Below are 24,440 nucleotides of genomic sequence, written 5' to 3'. Positions count from 1 at the left end.
GCAATAGGTTATAATTTGAAATTTAGTACACCTGCAGTCATACAATTTTTCGAAATGTGACATCTAACAATTGAAACAAAAAATCAATGAGCAATGTCTGCTCTAGTGTCAGTGCAGTTTCATTCCTTTAAAAATATATAAATGTAGAGGAAGAAATGATAAAAAAAGAGCAATGCATACATTTTCTGTCAATATGTTGACCACCGATTGTGACAAGGGAACTCTTGTTGGGACACAATTCCACCTTCAATCTACCCAAAGAGCTACTTCTCTCATTACGTGCATCACAGCTGGTTTTAAAAAACATGACCTGTAATTTCAACTATAAAACTAGCATATTTTTGGTTAGAATTATACTTTACTCTGTAGATCACGAAATTCATTTTGTTGTAGTCTGTGCAATAATTTTAATTACAAGAATGCATAGGTGTGACAATTAGTAATTAGCAGTGCATCACTAGCATATGGTGTGTGCAGCAACTGTACTTCATACAGTTGTGGGTCAACCAAGGTAAGTGTGAAAGAAGTGCATGAAGGTGTTATGCAGAGAGTACTTATGTTGGATGCACTCCTGCAAGAGCAAGATTAATATCAACACTGATGAGAAGCATTGTTACTGGACAATTTGGAGAACAGCTTGTGCTGAACATGCATATTAATGTGTGACGTGTTTCATCTGCAATTCCAAAAATAATGATTTAATATACAAATATGTCTTGCAGAAACACTTCACAATCTTCTTTTGTCTCTTACGAGACATATGCGGTGCGTCATTCATTTGTTGAAGTAGTACTGGAATTTGCCGATAGTCGTCTCTGTAGTTGCTCTTTGTTTTGCAGCTGCCTTTCGTAACTGCTCGTACAGTAGTACAGCCACAACAAGCATACATGTTGGTTTTACGTGCAATAGCAGCGTGACCAAACGCTTGGGGGGAATATCGACGTGTAGTATCTTGTCAAGTGGAGTCAGTCGTCGAGTGAAATGGATTTCTAATAAGTATATTTCGACGAGGAAGTGTAACAGTCAAAAGTTGTGGACGATTAGTGTGTGTGAAGTAAGTACTGTGTTTCTCGCTGAATTAAGGGTCTATTACTGTTTGCGAGGGAAAATAAGATGACGTAAAATTAGTATCTTTAAGCTTTTGACTTTGACACTTGCTTCATAAAATAGTCAGCACTAGTTAACGCAAGAGAACTTTAGACAAGAGTTTCAACGTCCGTCCACAGATCTATTTGAGTTCGAACGTTAATTATTGTTTGCGAAAATTTGACTGCTGCCGTAGTTAATCAAGTGATATACCTTACGAACATTTCATCATCATATCTTCGACCAAGTTGGCTGCACGTCCAGGAAGTCCGTTAATGACCAGATACGTCGATTCAAGAAAGGTAACCAATGGGAAGAGGTTACAGATGTTAGAGGCCAATCTTAATTCGAGTCAAGAAATGTAACTAAATGGGAAGAGGTTACACCAAGTAGGTGACCATTCCTGGAAGTTTCCATTAGGTGTAGTACCCGATTCGAAGGAAGGAAGTACCACGAATGCCAATACTGCGTATTATAGGAGATGATTGTGTGAAAAGAACGTATGTACAGTGTCAGCAATAATTGCTGTTTTTGACTAAATAGATCGCGAGTGGAATATATGTACATAAAGTGTGCTTTTCGCCCCTTTGCCCCTTTTTAACGGTTACAACGTTTGACAATACTAAGAGTAGTGGAATGCATGTTGAATTTACGTATGTTCGATTGTCGGTCAACCTTGTAGTGTAATGTGCGAATTAATCCAGTCAGAATAGAACTATTGTTCACGATACGGCGTTATCTGGAGAAAACTGTAATTACGAAAAATTGCAATAAGTATTCCAAAGATTATTGTAAAGGTTATTGAGCATCAGATAACGTGATTTTTAAGAAAACCTTGCAAGTGTACAGTATCTTAGTAATATACAAGCTTTAATTTGATTGGATACATTGAATTCGTGCATATGTCGCACGATAACGAGTTGTGGAATTTTGACAGATCTTAATCTATTCTAATGGTCAATTTAAATGTTCATATTTGATGATTTATGTACCAAAGGAGACCTGAAGGTCAATTCTTGTATTCATAACACTCGGCGTTGTAATTTATATTTGCTCATGAATGTATTTGTTATTGCACGATAGTCGTACTACGTTGTGTTGGCTAATCGTAATAAAGAAAGATAAATTATAAATTGGACTTGCAATCTTGACATGCCTTTACGAGAGAAAAAATACAATCCTTTAGTATTGTAAGTACTGCGTAATTCAATTCCAAGTCTTGATTAACGGAGGGAGATGCTAATCTATATTTGGTATTATTGTTTTGTAGTTCAACTAGGCATACGCTGGTTATTAGTACGTAAGCTATTTCTGCGAGTTCCACGATGCAACCTTGGAGATTGTTTGCTAGTTAATTTGGGGATCTGAGAAAACAGATGACGTTTATGTAACTTTTCCTGTGTTGATTTAGTTGACCGCATGTACTTGCTGGTAGGTTGGATCTCGTAAGAGACTGGGACGGAGCGTTACGTGTTCAAAGGTTCCACAAATAAGTATGACTTTGGTGACGGGTAGTTTAGTGGCTTAGCTATTTCGATTACCACTTTATGGGTAGGCTTCCAATTTGTTGTTATTTTTTGATGCACTTCCTCGTCGAAATATACTTATTAGAAACCCATTCCACTCGATGACTAACTCCACTTCACAAGATACTACGCATCGATATATACCCCAAGCATTTGGTCACGCTGCTATTGCACGTAAAACCAACGTGTATGCTCGTTGCAGCTGTACTACTGTAAGAGCAGTTACGAAAGGCAGCTGCAAAACGAAGAGCGACTACAGAGATGACTAGCGGCGAATTCCAGTAATACTTCAACAAATGAATCACACAACGAGTACGTCTCGTAAGAGACGAAAGAAGATTGTGAAGTGTTTCTGCAAGACATATTTGTATATTAAATCATTATTTTTGGAATTACAGACGAAACACGTCAGAAATGTAAGAGACTGTCTCACAAACCTGTTATCAATCTCAGATATCAGAATTCATATGCACAGGTAAGATGTGCATTTTTTAAAAAAAAAATCACCTAAGCATCTGATAAAGGTTGGGTACATGGGGTAGAAAACTAACCAGTACTACAATAGTTAGGGCAATACCCTACAACACAAGTAGCCTTTTAACCACATCAGCATTTTCAGTGTTGACCTTCTATGTTGTGACAACTGGGGAGGAAGTGAAAGGAGCTACTTTCATGGAGAATGGCAATCTGACCTGCAAAGGCACTGTAAACACAGACTTTGAAGCAGATAAGAAATTTCAACCCCCCCTAGAATTCCTCAAAGGGGTAGAGTACATCCCTAACCTCATACTCACAATCAGTTTAAAGATTTCATCATTCATTAGCTTTATTTTCCTAAGCACATATGCCGTCTGACTACCATGCAAGAGACCTAGGTTCGATCCCCACTGGTGGAGAACCAGGATTTTTTCTACCGGTTCAAGTAGCTCCGGCGCCTAACCAGCATCGTATAGAGTGGGTACCTGGAGGAAACTCTGGGGAGTGAAGACGGCCAGAGGCACAGTGCCGATCACATCACCCCCCACCTTTGGCTGTGATCAAGAAAGTGTGGGGCCCCAACTCCACACCCCCTATGAACCTTTATGGTGTGGTGCATAGCACATGGGTACACGTTACTTTTTACTTTTAAGTACGTATGCATCAAGCCATTATTTGTATTAATGTTATTTTAAATGAAATATTTTGTGGCAATAATTGTAACCCTATTAAAAAATAATAATAATAATTGACTTAGCAGAGGTTAATGTCATGGAATATCATTGGAGGAGGACTGTTCCATCTCATGAAATTCACAAAATTAGCAAACAGAGCAGATATTCACTCAGATAATTTATTTTGAAAGTAAATTTATTGTTGCAGCATTACTTAACTGCATCAGGAGAAACTTGATACTGCATGAAAAATATAATGTTTACCTTTCATGTTGTGTCTTATGGGTTACTCAGATATTCCTGTTTGTTTCTAGTCAGCGGCACATGTGATTGCACTAACCGGATTCAATTTTAACTCCATTTTGAACAGTGTGTGTGGGTCATCAAGTTGTACAGTCACGGACACTTCTGGGTTGTAACAATTCCATTGAAAGTCAATGGCATAATTATAACCCAGAAGTGTCCGTGACTGTACTCCTGAGCTGTCAGCTTATTTCAGTCTTGCTCTCTTGAAATTTACGTGAACTGAAAGATAGTGAAGGGATTCCCCATGGTGGTAAGATCTACGACGAATGGATTGTGGTACTGTAGAAGCTGTTTCTATCTCCAGATCTGTGTGATTAAAGATGAGGAGGGTACTTAGCATAATCAAATGGTTCGGAGATGTTATGCCTTAGGAAATTAATAAGTAACGAAGGACCTACACAAATCTCATCTCCAGTTGATAGGGTCATCTGCCATGCAGGGGACATGGGTTAAATTCCTGGAGATCTCAGACAATGTCCCGGCACGCAGTGGCTTGGGAATACCCAACTTCTTACCAGTCAGTACCTGGTGTCATCCGTGAGAGGTAAAGGCAGATGGAATATGGTGCTGGTCACATCACTTCCAATATGGACAAGATCAAGAATGTATGGGGCTTACTTCCACACCCGGTGTGTGCCTTCATGGCACAGTGCAATGCACAAGGGACAGCTTTACCTTTTTATAGCCATGAGAAAGGAGAATTAGATTGATCGATTGATTTGGTTTATTTTACTTCGCATTTCTGCCACTTTTGGCTAATTGCAAAGATGAGGATGAGTGATGGTATGATGAAATTGATGAAGTGACGCTTGCAAAGAACACCCATGGCCAGGCTAGGTTTTGAACCTGGGATCAATGGCATCATAGCACACACTGATAACCACGAAGGCTGGCAAAGAGAATTAGAGAAGCAAGTCACAATCTATCAGAAACATCTCAGTACTATTGGGATATTTATTGATGGAAGTTAAAGGACATTACAAGTAGATTAACTATTATTCATGCTGCTAATAAATGGACTGAGGATGTTTGAAGTTTGATTGCTACATTGTTACGTACTTTGTGGCATAGAAATTCTGTAAACAGTTCAAAAATGTAGAAATTATCTCAGTTGGCTTTCTAGAAAGATTTCTGAGGTCACTAACTAGTTGAATGTACCAGTTAATTACCTGTGAAATTTCATTAGGTTGAAAGACTACATAAGTCCACTAAAACATGACAAATAATTACTTCAAGTGCAATCAACATAGGGTACATGTGAACTTTTTGCTAAGAAAGGAAAAATCACTACTATGTACACAATGTGCACATTACTCTGTATGGAATATCGGTGCATCAATACAGATTCAAAATTCTATATCTTATACACCATACTTAGAGAACTCATGCTAGAATAATACCTAAAACAGGCTAGAATTGATGATCCACAGTTTAGTTTCATTGTTATCAAACATACAATTCTTATGTACTTACCAGTACAGGCAAAGCAAAAATTTGGATATGAATCCTCCCAATCTCCTCACATTTTCAACAGAGGAACAGAAAATACAAGTTGGTGAGCTCATATGTAGAAATGACTAACACGAAACATAGACTTTGAAAATGCAGCATTAGCATCCAACACTTTGAGCGCATACATTGCTATCATCAGGGAACATTGATTGGAGAGCAAGGGTGAGGTTATATGCGTGTGTATTATGAGGCGAAACTTAGCCTCTGTGTTGAGATTGCTTCACTCTGGATCCCTGTGTTCTGTAGCATGGAAAAGTGAGGGAATTTTATTTTTACGGAATTGTAGATACCCTGTTTACTCTCCTAAGGAAGCCAAAGCTATTGGCCAAGATTGCACACATCTCAACAGAAAAGTGGGACTTCAGCCTACGCTCCATTTCTTAATACACACACACACATTTAAACTTATCCTTGTCTCTAATCAACATTCCCTGATGATGAGAGCAATGTTTGTGATTGAAACATTGGATGCTAACGCCAATTTAGCCTGAACACTTGTTCGAATAAATATTCTCTTTCTTATTGTTTAAGGAAGCTGCAATGTCAATGTGAGAATTGTGAAAATTTGGATGTGTGGTTTAATGTAGTGATCAGGTTCATCAATTCTATCTGTGTCAGCAAGACTAGAGTGAATTATACATACAGACAAATAATGGCATTCCCATATCACAATACTACAACAACACATGGTAAAATACACTTAAAAACTATTAAACTATTATAATAGTACCAGGTTTTGACTGCAGTCACTGAAAAAAAAAATATGGGGAAGGCAGACCATGCACTTAAGTATTACACAAATATGTATAGTACTAGTGCAAAAGTAATGATACAAAATATTGTCACAAAGGAAGGTTCTATTCCATTCAATATGAACTTCTGTAGGAAACATGCCAAGAATCCAATTGGTCTTCATATGCAGTGGACAAAGGATTGCTGCAAAATAACAGTGCTGCACTTTGTTGCTGCTTGAAATGCAGTAAAATTCATAAATATATGCTCCTATTGTTCTCTCGTGTGTTAATTCATACACTATTAGCTGTTTGTCTAGTTATCCAGCCCATACATAGGAATGTATTTACTTGTACATGTGAATGATACATGTACACAAGTCATGACAGGCATGTGGACAGAATGCTAGATCTTGTAGTGTGATGGAAGGGTACGATAAACATTGGGTGTCCATTTCCTTTGTTGTACCAATATGTAGCATTCTTTTCCATAGATTACAAAACTAAGTTATCGAATTCTGTCATTAGTAATTGCATCTTGTTATTGCAGCCATTCTTATCCATTTTGGTTATTTTACGTTGCTTTTCTACCTCTCTGGTTAATCACGATGATGATTATCAATGATGAACAGTGTTGAGAGTACCACAATGATACATCAATGCATTAACCAGGGTTTAAACCTGGCAACACTGGCTTGATAACACATTACACTTACCACTCTACCGTAGAGGCCAGTGTTAATGCAGCCACCATAAAAATGTAGCCGTTACATGAAGACAACTCATGCCAATAACATGTCAATCAGCTACTATGCAATGTACTTCTTCATTGATACAAGACTGGGAATTGAATGAGGACAGTGGTATGAACCCCAGAGCATATTTGGGGATCTTATTGTATTATACTACACCCTAATATGGTGCAACAGCTCTTTATGGGCAAGGGTCTTTCAGAGCAGCTTATACATTGGGTGAAGGGTGGTCAGTACATAGTGTCCCATCACTGCTGTTTTTCTGGCTACCAGCAGGAATCGGACCTAGGACTGCTTGCACCAATAGCGAGATCGCTAACTTTTACACTACACAAGGGCTTAATTGTCAAACTAGGAGCAGTAGATCAGCCTAGGCCCTTCAAGGGCAGTCGAGCCACAGGTAGGAAGCAGCAACAAAGTGCACCACACTTGTGGTCCCTGATCAAGGAACGACTCCTACATTATCTGGTCAAACTGTGAACGAACATGCTATCGGCCATCATATGTGCTACAGGGAGAGACAGATGGAAACGAACTAGAAATGGCATACAGGAGGGGACAAGAGAGAAAAGTGTTACCCTACGATTCTCACCCTCTTCAATTCTTGGGATCATCTCTGTCAATGAGAGAAGGTAACAGTTAACAACAAGTTAAGATGTATATTAATAATAATAATTCAGAAATATTTAAAAGCCACAATAACAATGAGTTCACAATAATTTACATAATTTGTGTTTTAAAAGCTATTTAAGCATAAAAACACAATCAAATATTGCAACTTTTCTTTAATGTTAATAGTTTAAAAAGCTGTGCATGTTAAAGTGTAATGTGTATAAATTGTCAACAAGATGAAAAGTGGAAAGAATGTTCACAACTATTAATGTTATGTGATTTAAGACATATATTTTAAACATTGTTTGCATACATCTGTGCTTATCTTGAGTATCCAATTAAAAAAACTCAGCTGAAGACAATCACAGCCAGAAACATCAGAGCCACAAGCTGAAATAAAAACCCTGGCTCTACTATTGATTGTTGCTTAATTTACAGGAAGGAGTCCACATAGACATCTAGACTTACCCTGAGCTCCCAGCATGGTAGCTTTCACTGTTGAAAGAATCTTCAGTTGCGTTCCTATTGTTGGAATACGTTCACACACTTGGAGCAGGTTCTAGTTGAAAAAAAATATATTAAATTTAGTTTGTCAGGAAGCAAAGGAATGTCAATAAGTACAGGAAAAACTCGAACAAGAGTGAAGAAATAATTGAGCAAAAGCAAAGAAAAAGCAAACAAACATGTTGTGTGTGTATCCAAAAACTCTTTCAGGTTTATTCATGGTGGAAGAAGTAATAATAATAATAATAATAATAATAATAGAGTAAAACCTCATTAATCCGGACCCCGATAAGTCGGACTTTGCTTATTCCAGACCAGCAGCAAAAAAAAAAACAAAAAAAAAACAGAATGCAAGGTTTTAGATGTGGCTAGAAGTCAACAAGAGAACATCCCAAAGAAAAGGCAGTCAACTACTAATGAAATTAGATTTCCCGCAGACTTTATACTGTACTGTATAGTGTATTTAGCCCTATGCCCTTTAAATACACCATAATAAACGTGTTTTGTTGCTATAAACGGAGTTTTAATGCACTTTCTACTGTTCTTTTAGGTTATTTAAGTTAATCCAGACTTTTGTTAAACCGGTCAACTTATGCCCTCCATTAGTCTGGATTAACGAGGTTTTACTGTAGTAATAAAAAAAATAACTAAAACAAATTAACATATTACATATCAGCTCCAAACTTCACAAGGAACATCATTATATTGTGGAATAAAACTGCATATTCATTGGTTCTCAAATTGCAGTAGTGTGTGTTGTGCACAAGAGGATCTTCCTGGTGAAAAAATATTACTAACACAACAGCAACTAGGAAAAGACAGGAAGAGCATCATGCACCAAGTATATGGTGGTGAAAGTGGGACCAACACATTGAACAATTGCCAATTTGATATTGAAGTTCATATGAACTGGAAGTGTAGCAGATGAGATTATGCAGTGGCTAATTTTGAATGTAGACTTAATCACATGATTACCTATGGGAGGTCTCACATGGAACACAATTTCATAAATTAGTTTATTTTACTTAGCTCTTCTGCCACTTTTGGCTTATCTCAAAAATGAGGAGATGGATGAACATAACTTGAGTCCAACAGAGGATTATACTGCCAGAGCCTGGCTAGTCAGCAAAATGCAGTCTAGGGTGTACTATGTGGAAGGGAACTTGACATTTGGGTGCCTTCACAAAGGTCATCCCTTTTACCTTAAATTGCATGAGTTATTGTGTAATTTCCATTTTGAATGAACTGAATATTTGTTTTCGTTAACAAGTAGTCTGATAACCTAACAAGCTGTAGTCTAGTACTAATTAGCCTTAAAAAATGAATATAAAAAGAACCACATTTAATCCCTTTCCAATCCAATTTTTCTGCCACCCGCATACTCCACAGCTTTTATTTATTTTGGGCAAGAAAGAGGTTGGTGGGTTACTTGGAAAACTCACAGTTTTAAAAGAGAAAAACATAAGAACTCACCTAATGAACTCTATTGTAGGTTACATTAATATATTTGATTTTTTTTGTTTACAATACCTTCCATTTTCCTACATTTTTAGCTGGATTTTATTCTAAGCATTTAATTTTGGAGGTATTAAATATGTATTTTTTTAAAATTTAAGCACTACTGCTTAAATGCAATGCATATCATCTGTTCACATCAAAACACATGGCCTGTCGAGAAACAGGCTGTTGGTTGGAGACCATACATGAGGGAAACCCTTCAGAGAGGCTCCAACAGTGGAGTGGACAAACAATCGCCCAAAATTAACAAATTAATTTTGGTCAATATTGATAAAGTTCCAATATAAAAATTACCGATATTCTACCAATCGGATATAAAATTCCAAGTAGTCCTTGAAGAGCCTGAATGGTTCACTGAAGACCTTAATAACTGTGTGTTTCCAGGTGACTGCAGTGCAAAAGAACTTGCACATTCAGACATTTACTTTTTTAAAAAGTAGGCCATGGAGATTATCCATAAAAATTGTAACATCAAAATGGCAGAATTTTGCACTACCTTATAAGATATTTATAGATATATTGGATCGGTAAAATAATCGGTAATTTTACCGATAAACCGATACACTGATATTCCTATATGGGCAGATATCAATAAGGGTACCAATTAATCTGTTCCATCCATAAAATAAATAAGATTTAAAAAAAGTATCTGATGTCTTCTAACAGCAGAGCAGAACAGGAAAATCATGTTGGACAAGGTCAAACATAGGATTGGAAAGGGTTAAATAGAAATTTTCTTCATATGTAGATGAACAGATTGCATAATTTTTGTACAAGCAGCAGCTAAAAAGATAAAGAAATATTGTACAGAATTAATAACCTTCCGTTATCTTCCTAAAACCACCTTCCCCTAAGTTCCCTGCAACCCTTAAGCACTTCATTGATGGTAGTAAACACAAAATACTCACTGTCCTCATCCTCTTGTCTGTGCACTCTCTGGCGAGCTCCTTGGCCAAGTGGGTGACCTCTTCGGATGCCTCCGCGATGGCCTTGGCACAGGCAATCAGGTCCTTCTTGGTGCCTCCCTCCCCTCGCACCAACTGGGACAGGCGGGCCATCAGAAGAGCCATCTTCTTAGCAGCAGCAATGATGTCATTGTCTTTGCTCGACCACTGCCTCACTTCCTGGTGGAGACCATGTGCTGCCATCTGCAAGTAGTTATTCCATTCATGCATCATTACCAGTGAACAGATTTATATGTAAATACATATGATACTAAAATCAAGGTTATTTTGTATTATCTCTGTGAACCGTGGCATGTAAGCTTGAAAAGTGCACTTTTTTTATTTTTAGTGCATTTTTTACATATTGCAGTTATTTTTACATATAATTTCTGTATTTGCAAACATTTCTCAACAAATATTTTGTATCCATGCCCTTACTACATTTTTCATTCTTGCATTAAGTACCAAAGGTTTTCTGACCAGCCATATTCTGCTCATTTTGTATTCTGTTTATTTTAAATCTTGACAACAGAAATGCACTTGTTATTCTAACAATCTTGTCAACAACAGAGAAGGCAAACTCAATTGCACATTTGAAGTATACTCCCATTACTTCATGCAATACTGAATGCAGTTTCAGCCAATATACCTCTGTGTAGGGACAACCTAGGTTGTCGTTTCAGCACATGAAGAAAGTTTGGTAATGCATTGTTTTAGTACTCCCTCCCAAAAAAAAATATTTTGAATTTGAATTTTGTATTACAATTAATGTCATTATTTTCCTGTAGTTTACGGTTATTACAAGCATAAGAAAACAGTTTTTCTTTGTGACGTTTCAGGAGAACACACGCTCCTTTCATCAGACATTTATTTTCATTTTGACTAAAGATACAGTTATAACAATGGTTAGTAATTTTTAAACAAAAAGAATCTGTTATATAATGGATGTTGTCAATGTTACATTGTTGTAATATAGCAACTTAACTGTGAAAAAAACAGTCTGTTTTATTTTTATTTAAATTATGAATCCAAAATATCATCAGGCAATTCAAATTCATCATTGTTTTCACAAAGTCTCTTGATGTTTTCTGTTACATTAAATTTTAAAGATGGTGACTTACTCCATTTGTGAAAAAGAAAACTCCATACTGGATCTATGTTACCATTTTCATTATTTAATTTATTCCAGTGTTCTTCTGCAATGAACGAAGCTTCCCAGACATTCAACTCTGTGTTTCCCGTTAATCTTTTTAAAACCCTTCTCTTTTTAATCAAATGCTTCTCTTCGATGATATGAGTTGACAAACCTGTTCTTGGGTTTAGATTTATAATGTCCAAATCGTGTTCGTGCCATCTTATTGCCATTTTCCTTGCTGTTTGTCCCACATAATCTTTTGAACATGAACAACTTATATTATATATTCCTGTGGTTTCCACATCTGGTAGAGAGTTTCTCATTTTGAATTCATTAAATGTACATTCCAAACTTCTTGGTGATTTAAAAACAATTTTGAAATTAAAACTTCTAAAAATTTTTGCAATTTTATGTGAGAATCCCTTGTGGAATGGAATGCACACAAATTTCTTTTCAACAGATTTTTCATCTTTGTCTGTATTTCTCTTTTCCTTTAGTTTTCTTGCAACTTGTTTTTTGATTTGGTTTATTCTGTTAGTGTGAAAACCATTTTCTTTTGCTATATTAAAGAGCCTTTCTTCTTCATTTTTGATATCCTCATCATTAGAACATAGCTTTGTGCTCTCAGGAAAAAATTTAAAAATATGTTATCCATTGTTATACGCGAATGTTCTGATTTGGCATGGATATATTTTTCCCCCGCTAATTTTTTCTTATGGACTGATGTTTGAATTGTTGAGTCAGTTGTCTTAATTTGCAGATCAAGGAAAGAAATTACATTGTTATTCATGGGTTCGCAAGTGAATTTTATGCGACGATGTGATTCATTTAATAATTTAAATACGTCCATGATGGTGTTCTCATTTTTAGCGATAATTAGCACATCATCTACATATCTGATGTAGAGTTTGATATCCGCACCTATCGCATTAATAATTGGAGATTCTATGTAATGAAGGAAAATGCTGGAGATGATTCCGGATAATGGGTTTCCCATTGATAGACCATTACTTTGCTGATATATTTTGCCATCAAATAGAAAGTAATTGTAATTTGCACATACAGTAAACCATCGAACCATTTCCCATGATTCTACTGGGTTAACCTTCATCTCAATAAGCCATCTGTGTAATGCATCTGTGGCACCTTCTATTGGGACACTAGGATATAAATTTTCAACATCAAAACTTGCAATACGAAACTCATTATTCCAAACAATATTTTTTAGTTTCTGTTTCACTTCAAATGCATTTTTAACACTGAATGGTGTTTGTTGTTTAATTATAGCAAGTCTTTCAACTAAATATTTGGATAGTTTGTATGCAGGATGTGTGAAAGTTGCAATGATGGGTCGTATTGGAGTTCCCGGTTTGTGAGTTTTTGGTAGTCCAAAGGCAATCGGCAGGGTTGAATTCTTGACAATGAGTTTTTTCTTCATTTCTCTTGGTATCGTGATACTGCTTTCAATTACTTTCTTTACCTCATTTATTATTTTAGTTATAGGGTTTCGAGAGGTTTCTGTGAAATTGTTTACTTTGAAACATTCTTCCATTTTTTCTTTATAGTCCTTAATTCGGATAAGGACAGGTTTATTTTCCTTGTCCGATTTTATTAAGAAAATGTCGTTTTCTTTCAACCAGATCTTGAAACTATGAACTTTTTTCCCCAACCTTATATGCTCTTTCTCCCGTTCCGTGTATTTTGGACAATGATGAATTTGAATTGCCTGATGATATTTTGGATTCATAATTTAAATAAAAATAAACAGACTGTTTTTTTCACAGTTAAGTTGCTATATTACAACAATGTAACATTGACAACATCCATTATATAACAGATTCTTTTTGTTTAAAAATTACTAACCATTGTTATAACTGTATCTTTAGTCAAAATGAAAATAAATGTCTGATGAAAGGAGCGTGTGTTCTCCTGAAACGTCACAAAGAAAAACTGTTTTCTTATGCTTGTAATAACCGTAAACTACAGGAAAATAATTCTATAATGCAAGCAATGCGTACATACAAGAAAAACAATTAATGTCATGTCTATGACTAGTTTGATAATACAGTAAAACCTCGTTAATCCAGACTAATGGGGGGATAAGTCTGGACTAACTGAAATAACCTAAAAGAACAGTAGAAAGTGCATTAAAACTCCATTTATAGCAACAAAACATGTTTATTATGGTGTATTTAAAGGGCACAGGCCTAAATACACATACAATGCAGTACGTACATCTCGGGGCTGTGTTCTTTTACAAACATGTTGCTGAATGTTGTTAGACTTCAAAAATTTGTGTGTTGGCTTAAAGCAAGTGGAGTCAGTTACAGAGGAATATGACAAATGTGATTGTTGACTTCTAGCCACATTTAAAAACTTGCATTCTGCTTTCTTTTTTTATGCCTTTTGCCTGTCCAGATGAAGCAAAGTTCGGATTATCGGGTCCGGATTAACGAGGTTTTACTGTATTTTGTTTTAACCCAAAACAAAGCACATTCAGTGTGTGAATTAAGCATTACAATTAATGAAAATGCTGCTTAATGAAAAACTGCAATTTTTCACAATTGTAAGTCTATATTTAATTCCATATGTTGATTAAAATAGCTGAAATATATACATTTACATGCAAAAACACTTTATTTAGTAAATATAAATATGTTCCCTGTTCATGACATTTTCACAATCAGTTTTGGCACTGCTTCATTTCCCATGTATTGGTAAATAATGATGGCAGAGCATAGTATCACATGATGGTGAATGAATGAAAGTTTATGGAAGTTTTGCTAAGTTTAATACAGTATTTCAAATAATATTTGCATTATTTTTCTTTGTAGCATTGCTACTCTGCCACTTTTGCCTAATCATGACTATGAGGATGAATGATGATTACATGTTGGACGATGGGACCTGGCAAAGAATGTCCAGGCTGGAACTTGAACCTGGGACTCCTGTGGTGGTTTCTCAGATTCACAAATTAAAGAGCTGCGCAACAGACATCTGCTACTGGAAACCACTTTATCCAGACTAACTAGATCAACATTTATTCTATGACCAATCAAGATAGGGCATACATGCCCACACACAAATAACCACAGACCTAACCTAAGTGCAAGGGCCATTAGGTTAGTATCAGAAAAAGCTTGTGAGAGCTATTTTCCCAAAGGCTTATACTTCCCCCAATTATCATCATGGGTAATGTTTACAAACCATTTGTTACACTCATGGGAGGGATAGAATTGCCTTATTTATCAAGAAGCAACAATTTTTAAGCAGACAGTAGCCATCTTGAATCCCAAAAACTATGTGCTCCAAATCACATATTTGCTAATTCCCTTATCTTTTATTAAAAACCAAAGATAACATTTATCCATAGGTAAAATAATGCCTATTTTATGAAAAGTAAACTCATTTGCAGTTATCTGGCATAATTAAGCCAGAAAAGGTGAAAAAACACCTTTGTTTACACTTTTCAATCAATTGATAACTCTGCCATCTGGTGGTAGGAATTTGAACCTCCACAGACAAGGAAAAGTCTCAGGTGACCACAGCAAGCCAATGAGAAGTTTTCAAGGCTGTGACATCACACAGGGGCAAACAGATGGCCTATTATGATTTGAGCTTGCCGTTCAAGCTCACTTGTGTTCTAGACCCACCTGAGAGCAGGTCATGTGTGAAGTTGCTGGCAAAGTCCAGTGCGTTAATGGCCGCGTGTGCCATCAACAAAGGATTTACATGGGAAACAGGGATCTAAGGTCCATATATAGTTAAATATGGACCTAAGTGTGAGTGACCAAGTGGGATATTGTGTCCAAGACAGCATCTAAGGATCCCAGTGCAAATTTCGGCAATGTATCGAGTTTTGTGTCCCTCATCAAAAGTGAAAGTCCAGATCGCATGCGGCAAAACTGACGCCATAGCAGCATCCATGGAACATCAGTCAATATCCACGTTGTTTTCAGCCATCCATACAAGAAAAGCCAGGAAAGCTCACCCATCACTCCCCAACTGCCTTTATCACTCCAAGGAAGTATGAAGTTCATAATGTTTAGTGGTGTATACCCCAGAAATGGTCATGTGTCGGGATGTGGCTATTGAGTGTGAAATAGTGTGTGTGGTCCCCAGGTATGAAAGATATAATGTTCAATAGACTAATATGTAAGTACAGAATCCTTTTGTATATCTCTTTTGTGTGTTTTATGTACAGTGAAATGTTCATGTTTGGTGGTGGCTATGCCACAAGCGGTGTTCTTTGTGAATAAATGTGTCGTTCAAAGGTGCCTGAGCTGTTATCATTGCAGTGAATCATAAGACTACCAAAGCCTCCACTAGCTACAGTTTCTGAAATTTAGGCTAAAGTTTGTCAGTTGCTTAACAGGTCTCTCAAGGGATACCTGTTATTATATGGTTATTATACTGAACACCACACGTGGAAAAGGGTCTGCTTGTGGCCACGTAAAGCGTGGCTCTCTCTATTTTCTCTTTCTGATTAAGTGTTGTTCTTGATTAGTTTTTAAAGAAGTCTCTTTTCAACTAAGCAAATCCAACTTCCCCGAACCACCATCAGAGGTGCAGTCAAAGAGAAAGCAAAAGAATGAAATAAAACAACCGTCATACGAGATTATGAGACTCAGAGGTAGCAGGTTCACTAAAATGGATACCAGGTCAAAGTCACTAGAATGGCCAGCCGGCTACATGTCATCCCCCAGTGGTAGTGGAGACTCCCAACTAGCCTTAATCATTGCCATGCTCAAGGACCAAGGGCAAAAGATTGACAATCAAGGGCAAAAGATTGACAATCAAGGGCAAAAGATTGACAATCAAGGTCAAAAGATTGACAATCAAGGTCAAAAGATTGACAATCAAGGTCAAAAGATTGACAATCAAGGTCAAAAGATTGACAGTCAGGGGCAAAAGATCGACAGTCAGGGGCAAAAAGATTGACAATCAGGGGCAAAAAGATTGACAATCAGGGGCAAAAGATTGACAGTCAAGGCTAAAAGCTTGGCAGTCAGGGAAATGAAGTCATCCAGGCATCGGCAGAGATGGAAACTGGAGGCTGTTCGTATGGAGTTGCAGGCCAGACTGGACTCCATCCACAATGTAACCGAAGCACTTGTTAGATCAGTATCTTCAAATACTGACAGATCCAACTTCCCCAAACCACCATCAGAGGTGTGGTCAAAGAGAAAGCAAAAGAATAAAATAAAACCACCCTCATAATTCCTGAAATAGCCATAGTCCCAAAGCAATGAATAATGTTTTCTTACTGAAAAACAACACAGTGGAACCTCAATTTTACATTTTTCAGGAGGACCACAATGAAAAACCAAAACGTAACATGTAACTTTAATGAGGTCACAAATTTTGAATGTATGATGCAGAAAAATGTAAAATTTAGGAACAAAATCAACGACTTCCACTGTATTCTCTTGGATCAGGGAGGAATTGTGTTTATGGATGCAAATAATTTTGTTCAGAACTTACTAAGAAAATGATGGATGGACCGTGACAAAATTTTAAATATTGATAAAATAAAAACATAAAATTACTTCTACTATGGCCACAATCGAGAATGTGTGGGGCCATACTATATATATACCTTACGTCTTAGTGTAATGCGCAGTTTTTCACTTAAAATACTTAATTTTTTGTATTAAGGGCAGGAGGAACAGTTTTTGTGTCCAGCCAGATGCAAGGACCCTAAACTGCTCCTCCCCACCAACCTTTCCCTGTGACAAGTTGCAGAAAAAGAGGTCTGTGCACTGGATAGTTGAAGATGTAGCATTACTCTTATGGGAGTATTATTTTACTTGTTCTCTTGGGAATACCAAACTTCTAATGGCATAGAAAAGCATATGAACGGAAAGAGGACACATTGAAGATTTGATTTGTCATACGAAAAGTCGAAAACTCCCATTTGATTAGCCGTAACAGGAAGTTGAAGTAGTAGTTTGTCTATTTGAGTTGGTGTTTTAAGTCCACTTTATGCACAGTAAGGCTAATTGGGACTGGGCCTACAGTTAAAAGTGCTGAACAACTATGTGCCTCCAACAGGTATCGAACCCAGGACCCCTTGATTACAGGGCAATGACGCTACCACTGCACCATAGGGGAGGCCTTTGCAGTAGTTGTGTTTTCTTTTCCCTTCATAAGGAATGCATGAGAATCTGAAAATTCTTATTTATCATATTTTTCAAACATTGTGTCCAGCTTATTAATCAACTTGAAAAACTACTTCCACTTGCAACATGAGATGCAACTTGTGTAGTTGGGTTTCTTTTCAGGAAATAGAAGTGATCATTCCTATGATATTGAAACAACTGCTGCAAAACAGTCGCTCTTCGCCTTAAATATGATGCATTTCTAATGTAATTAGGAGTTTACATATGGATATTGCAACACTATTTGTTGGCAAGTTAATGCATGCACATAAATGTGTGTGTGTAGCACAATATGGATGTAAATAAAAATTTTGCTTCTTAGTGACCATCCAGTAGTGGCGTTTCAGGGGTATTAGCTTGTAAGCAGCTGCTGCAGTGACGAGAACTTACCATAATAGGCTGATTAGGCTGGGGTGCATGCATGAACATGTCGTCCTCATCATCAGTCTCTGGGGGAGGTGGTCGTGGTGGGGGGAGTTCTCCGCCTGGTAGAGGTGGTCTTGGAGGTGCATAATCTGGAAGAAGCATTCACACATACCTTTTAGTTCTGCTCACTATTACCATCTATGCAAGAAGTTTAAAGGAAAAGTATATATTTCAATTCTAATTACAATATGGCCAGTAATATTATCAAGTTCTGACATATTGTGAGGTGAACAATATCGGAACAATGGGCAAGTTTTGAATTTTGTACAAAATGCCTGTCCTTAAAACTATGTACATTTTGATTATAATACAGTATGGGTAAAAAAAAAAACATGATAAATTGGTCTGTTAATATCTAAATGGAACACATTTGATGTACTCAATCAGAAGAAAAAGACTACCTATGCAAAAGCTTCAGGGGGATATAAAAATGAAAGTGGCGTTAGTTCAGCCTTAACTACACATTTAAAAATTTATGAAAACAAGTAAATTTTCACAATTTATAACCTTCACAAGCAAACATCCAAAATTATCATAATGAAGGAGTAACCCATAATACAAGGTTATCTCAGAGAAAGTTATAAATTGTGGGATTTTCAGTATGTTTGAATAATCACATAGCAATGCTGTACTTGACACAACTGTAAAAGCATACTAAAGTGTAGATATCTGTGGAAAATTCTAAAGAAGTTAGTACATAAGTACAGAACAACTTGTTTAGTTTTGACATATCAGGAAACAGTCACCCCTAGGTGTTTCTAATTGTGAACTGGACTTGGCGAGGTGATATTCCTTGGAAACTTTTGTAGCTTATTGGTGCTTTGTACGACACACAATGGTGAGTAAATCACCAAGGAAGCATATGTACAAGAATCTCAATGTATCATATCCTCAGAGGATAAAAACAGGTCTGCATCAATTCGTTGCTGGAATATCACCCAATCAATCACTGTTGGGCAATATACATGACGAATTATAGCATTTAGGCCCTATCAATTCTTCACAATATGCTCAGAATTATCATCTAATCTTACAAATACATACACATGTATATATTGTGAAGGTTTGGAAACCACTTCACACTGGTAAAAAAAGATGAAAAAATTGTGTGTTCTTTCATATGTGAAATTAAACAAGAGCTAAAATTTTCTGGACTATCATAGATCAAAAGAATTTGTTCAAAGATAATGCTGAAAGTATTTTTGAAACATAGATTCTAAAAATACAAACGAGTTACCTAAATAGATCAAGTATGTGACTTATCTGCATTGTAATCAGTGGCGGATTACCAAATAGGCCCACTAGGCACGTGCCTAGGGGCGGCAACTCTTGGGGGCGGCAAATCTTTTTTCCAGAATATCAAGAATAATAAAAAGTGTCTTACGTACACAGTGACAATTTAGACCTATGAAACCAATGTTTCAAATCAACGGGTTGCAACACTTTCGCTTCATACGAAAGAAACCTTGATGTATCGGATTTATGTGTTATCAAGAAATGTTTCGTCTGCTCTGCCTCCTTCAGGAGCCAATCAATTTGTTTTTAACCCGTGCTGTAGCTTTTATCGCTTACAATGACAATGCAAGCCGCCCAGCCTTTGTTGGTTCGTTTTTGTAAATACATACCCCTCGATCTTCCACTAAGCTTTTGTTAATGGCCAGGCAGGAAAGAAGACTGATTGTTTGAAACTTGCATCTGTAACAATGCCAGTCTTAAAAAAAAATAAACACATAAACACTGCTGATAAGTGAGTGAGTGAGTGAGTGCAGATTTGGCATGGACCGCAACTAGTTTTTGTCTTACTGTATTCTCTGGTGCATTCAGTTTGTTGATAGTGCGTTTGCGATTTGGTGTTTTTTTTTTATGCAGCAGGCAGCATGAAGCCAACAAAGTTAAGTGGGGCGACTTATCGTAAACTTGCAAACGAAAAGCGTGAAATAGAAGCAACCTTACAGAAAAAGCTTGGTACAGTGGACACGTTTTTTAGGCGAAAGGGACAAGTGATTTCCGAAAGCAGTTCAAAAATTGAAGTGGAAGCGGCTACATCGAGTGAACTCTGTGAAACGCAAAATGTCGAAAATATTGTGAGTTTAGTGGAGGAAGAAAGTGCAGCTGAGGTAGTGTCCCCTCAGTTCGTAGGAGTTCCTGATTGTGACAGTGAGTGTGGAAATTTCGTTAGTGACGATCCTGCCGAGTAGTGTCTGAATGAGTTTACAATTGACATTCTTCTAAGACGTGGAATTAATCAGAATGCTGAAAACGATTTTTCTAAATCGCAAGGGCTCATATCAGGTAAGACAAGATTTTTAAATAATAGTGGGTTTTTTTTCGTAAAATTGTAAATGGCGAATCACTTTTGCGGAATTATTTGGTATATTCGAGCAGCACTGGTGCTGTTTATTGTGCATCATGCAGGTTGTTCAAGGGCAAGACAAACATCGCAACTCACGGCATTTCAGACTGGAAAAACATTTCAAATATTCTAGCATCACACGAAAATTCTGAAGAACGCAAAAAACTGCGAGTTGGCACTTAACAAGGCATAAATCTGTTGGGACCTTGGAGAACCATTTTCAATCACATATTCAGACGGAACTTACGTACTGGGTCAGTGTCTTAAGAAGAGTTTTTGCTGTCGTAAAGAAGTTGACAAGTCGCGGGCTTCCCTTACGTGGTCACGAAGTAAAATTCCATTCCCTGCCCAACGGGCAATACATGATGTCTCTAGAGCTTATTGCCGAGTTTGATCAATTTCTTGCAGAACACATTGAAGAAGGGCGCACATTAAGTTTGTGCCTAGGGGCGGCGAGGAAGCTTAATCCGCCACTGATTGTAATAATAATAATATTTATTCAGTGGGCAAGGTTGAGCATGTTGTTGTTCTCTCACCTACAGCTACATACAAACTGCATATGTGAGAAAGCAATACATTTTATACAATATTACATATATGGAAATTATATTGTATAATATGCCTCTAAAGAGCTAAGAAGCAAAGAGGGTTATAAATGCAATGATGCCATGAATTTTTGTAGCATACCACAAAAGCTGTAATGTTACAAAAATTATTTCTCAACTTGAGTGCACACATATTAAAGTGAGAATGAGGAAAATTTGTAACGGTAACATTCCCAGGAAGGATATTTGATTTTTGTAACTGTTTGTTTCAGACTTAATCAGAACAGTGCAGTAGAAGATTGCACCACCTGCTGCTCAAATGGACTCTGTAAATAATGTATTTTAGGCATCAGTGTATTTGCACCCTGTTTCTCTCGTCTGCTTCAGTTTCTCGATAAAAGCTTTTAAAAGCAAAGCGTAATGTAAATACAACAAACACTACACTCTACACAGGTTGCTTTAAACATACGGATGGGAATGCATTGCACTGAATTTCAACTGCCCCTAAAAAACATTTCAGCAGTTATAACCATGCCAGAAGCAAGAAAAGCAGTATCAAACGGGTGTACTATAATGAATGTCGCACTCATATAACAGAAGTATTTAGCATGACTGAAAGCACAGATAATATCTATAACCTTGCCACAAAGAAGCGTGTCGCTTGTTCAAGCATAATGTGTAAAAGCAAAATTTTACAAATGCAATTGCTTGGGGCCATAATATGCTCCTAAATATATTTTGAGAATTTTGGATTTAGACAATTTTTTTTTCTCTTACTATTGCTAACTTATTTCTTCTCCATCACTCTGAGAATGCTTTCATACTAATGTTGCTTCAAAATGAAGTAACCAATTACAATGATGCCTATCCCTGCTGTCACGAATTAAGTCTGAATGTGGCCTCAAAATGTACATAATATATTCCTCAACAATAGACCAGTGCTGATATAATATAGGAAACCACGGCGGTCTACTCGGTATGGCATCTGACTGCCACACGGAGAACTAGGTTTGATTCCAGAGGTGGGTCATTTAAGGTCTGAAATTTTCTGGCCTTGTCACTGCATAAAGCAGATCACGGGTTCACCCAGCCTCAATTAAATGGTACCTGCGGGCAACCCTCTGGGGTAAAGGCAGCTAAAGCATGGTGCTGATCATATCATCCTGAAAATGGTCAAGATCGACAGAATGTGTTGGGCCCTAGCCCCACATCTATATATGCCTCATGGCATGATGGAAAGTGCACATGAAACTTTACCTCACTTTATATAATATGGGAAACAAATGTCTGCATAAACCAATATTCCACCAGAAGAATATTTAATTTTGGTGTTTTTGTCCTAAACCTCAATGTTTCAGTTGTTTCTGCAAACTTCCAAGTGTCAGGAGTTTATTCCACGCTGTGTTTCTTGAACGTTTGCATAACCATTGCTTCACAACAAAAATTATTACAATAATAAAGCACTAAGTGCAGGCACGTAGAAAGGAGGAGGGCTAAGGGTTGACCCCCCCACTGAAATTCTACAAATATCTAATTTAAATGTTATTTTTATTGTTAACACCAGAAATAAAATTATAACTAAGTAAAAATTGCATTACATCGAAAAAAGTTTAGTGTATAATAGAGGAATCAGGTTATATTTTTATATTCTACCATTTAATCTAAGAATAAATGGATCCACAGCTCTCAAAATGTATAGTTTTCTTTGTGGGAGGTCACAGAATAAAAACTGAGTAAAATTTACCACTAACTGTTAAAGCATTTTTTTAATGATTGTGTAAAAGTTAATAACAAAATACAATAACTATGATTTTCAGTACACTAACTGTACAAAATATAAGAAATATAATGGACAACAATGGACAACAATTGAATTTTATATTCACTGATATGGTGGATCTAGTAGTAATGTCTCTCCATTTATGTAATAATTACAATAAATTTAGATTGAAATTGGTATATTTTTAATAACTTATAATAGTTATTATTGTAAAATAACAATAATTACTATTGTCATTAGTATTTGTACTAATCAAATTCTACCTATGGCCTGACCCCCCTCTACAAATATTTCTTGTGACACCTGTGCTTGAAAGGGATGAGGCCCCCACCCCCGATATAAAATTCTGGCTACGGGCCGGACTAAGTTGTTCTCTTTTCAAAATCCGACAATTCAGCCCATTTTCCAAGGCCTTCTACAGTGTTTCAAAGATGTCTAAAATGATTTTAAAAACTTGCAACTAGTTGGTTCAACATCAAAATGTTGAAAACTTTAAAATAGGATGGTCAAAGGTTGGCAGCAAAACGAGGAAGTAACATTCTTATTTCAACATTTTAATATTTAACCAATCCACGTTGAGTTTTTCTTTCACATATTAAACTTCTTGGAAACAGGGCTGAAATGTTGCGATTTTGGAAAGAACCATTTAGCTGTATAATATTCCACCTTTAAAAAAATGGCTTAAAACATGAATCAATAAGGGAAAGTGTTTACCAAAAGTTAAAACTGGAAGGTGTCGCATCAGAGATTGACAGCATGCTGAAGAATGCTCTGAGGTAGCGACAGTTGACAGAATTGTTGAGGCTTAGGACCAAAACAGCAGTACGAAAGCAGTGACTTTATACACCACTAAAAACTGTCAAAGAAATGAATGTTCAACTGAAGCACACATTTCTAGCACTTATATACAACTATAAAACCATAACATGCTTTGTAGAACACAATAAACCCAATTTAACTTCATTTGATAAAATTTACCATAGAGTACTCAAAATACCCATTTGGTGCTTAGCACAAACAAATGCGATATTGTTGCCATTTACATATCTACAGAATGGAATACATTCAACTCAATATACAAAACTATAAAAATGCTGAAGAAAAAAAACAATATTGAAACTTATCATGGAATATGCAATTTCGCCATGCACAACAATAGAAATGAAACTACAACAATGCAAAAATGAGGCAGCAAATCATGCTCCAATGCAAAAAATGTCCCATGCAGCTCATCTTAAGGTTCAGTTTACAATCACTTACCGTCGTCATAATACAAGTCTATAGACATGTAAAGAAAAACAAAATCATACATAGTGCCTCGTACTTGGATGAAAGAAAATCATACAAGACTTAGAACAACAACAATTAATACATAATAGAATGCCAACACACACTATC

The 24,440-nt window shown here is 36.6% G+C and overlaps 1 protein-coding gene across 9 annotated transcripts in view; it reads right to left on the bottom strand.

The window, feature by feature from the left end:
* Vinc (vinculin) overlaps nucleotides 1–24,440 on the bottom strand; it is a 158,621-nt gene that overhangs the window by 6,074 nt on the left and 128,107 nt on the right. For 7 of the 9 annotated variants that reach the window (XM_083134335.1, XM_083134339.1, XM_083134340.1 and 4 more), the window contains 4 exons: nucleotides 18,329–18,453; nucleotides 10,607–10,846; nucleotides 8,145–8,235; nucleotides 7,657–7,680 (listed from right to left, as the gene is read on the bottom strand). In XM_083134335.1, coding sequence (XP_082990461.1) covers nucleotides 7,657–7,680; nucleotides 8,145–8,235; nucleotides 10,607–10,846; nucleotides 18,329–18,453 — 480 coding nt within the window. Of the gene's footprint in view, nucleotides 1–7,656; nucleotides 7,681–8,144; nucleotides 8,236–10,606; nucleotides 10,847–18,328; nucleotides 18,454–24,302; nucleotides 24,321–24,440 lie in introns of all 9 variants that reach the window. The other 2 variants (XM_083134342.1, XM_083134336.1) reach the window with 2 other exon arrangements.

This window comes from Lepisma saccharinum, chromosome 13 (assembly GCF_977018435.1).
Source record: "Lepisma saccharinum chromosome 13, izLepSacc3.1, whole genome shotgun sequence".
NCBI classification, from domain to species: Eukaryota; Metazoa; Arthropoda; class Insecta; order Zygentoma; family Lepismatidae; genus Lepisma; species Lepisma saccharinum.
The sequence above is the reverse complement of the archived record's forward strand: the minus strand, read 5'-3'. Positions and strand labels throughout refer to the sequence as shown.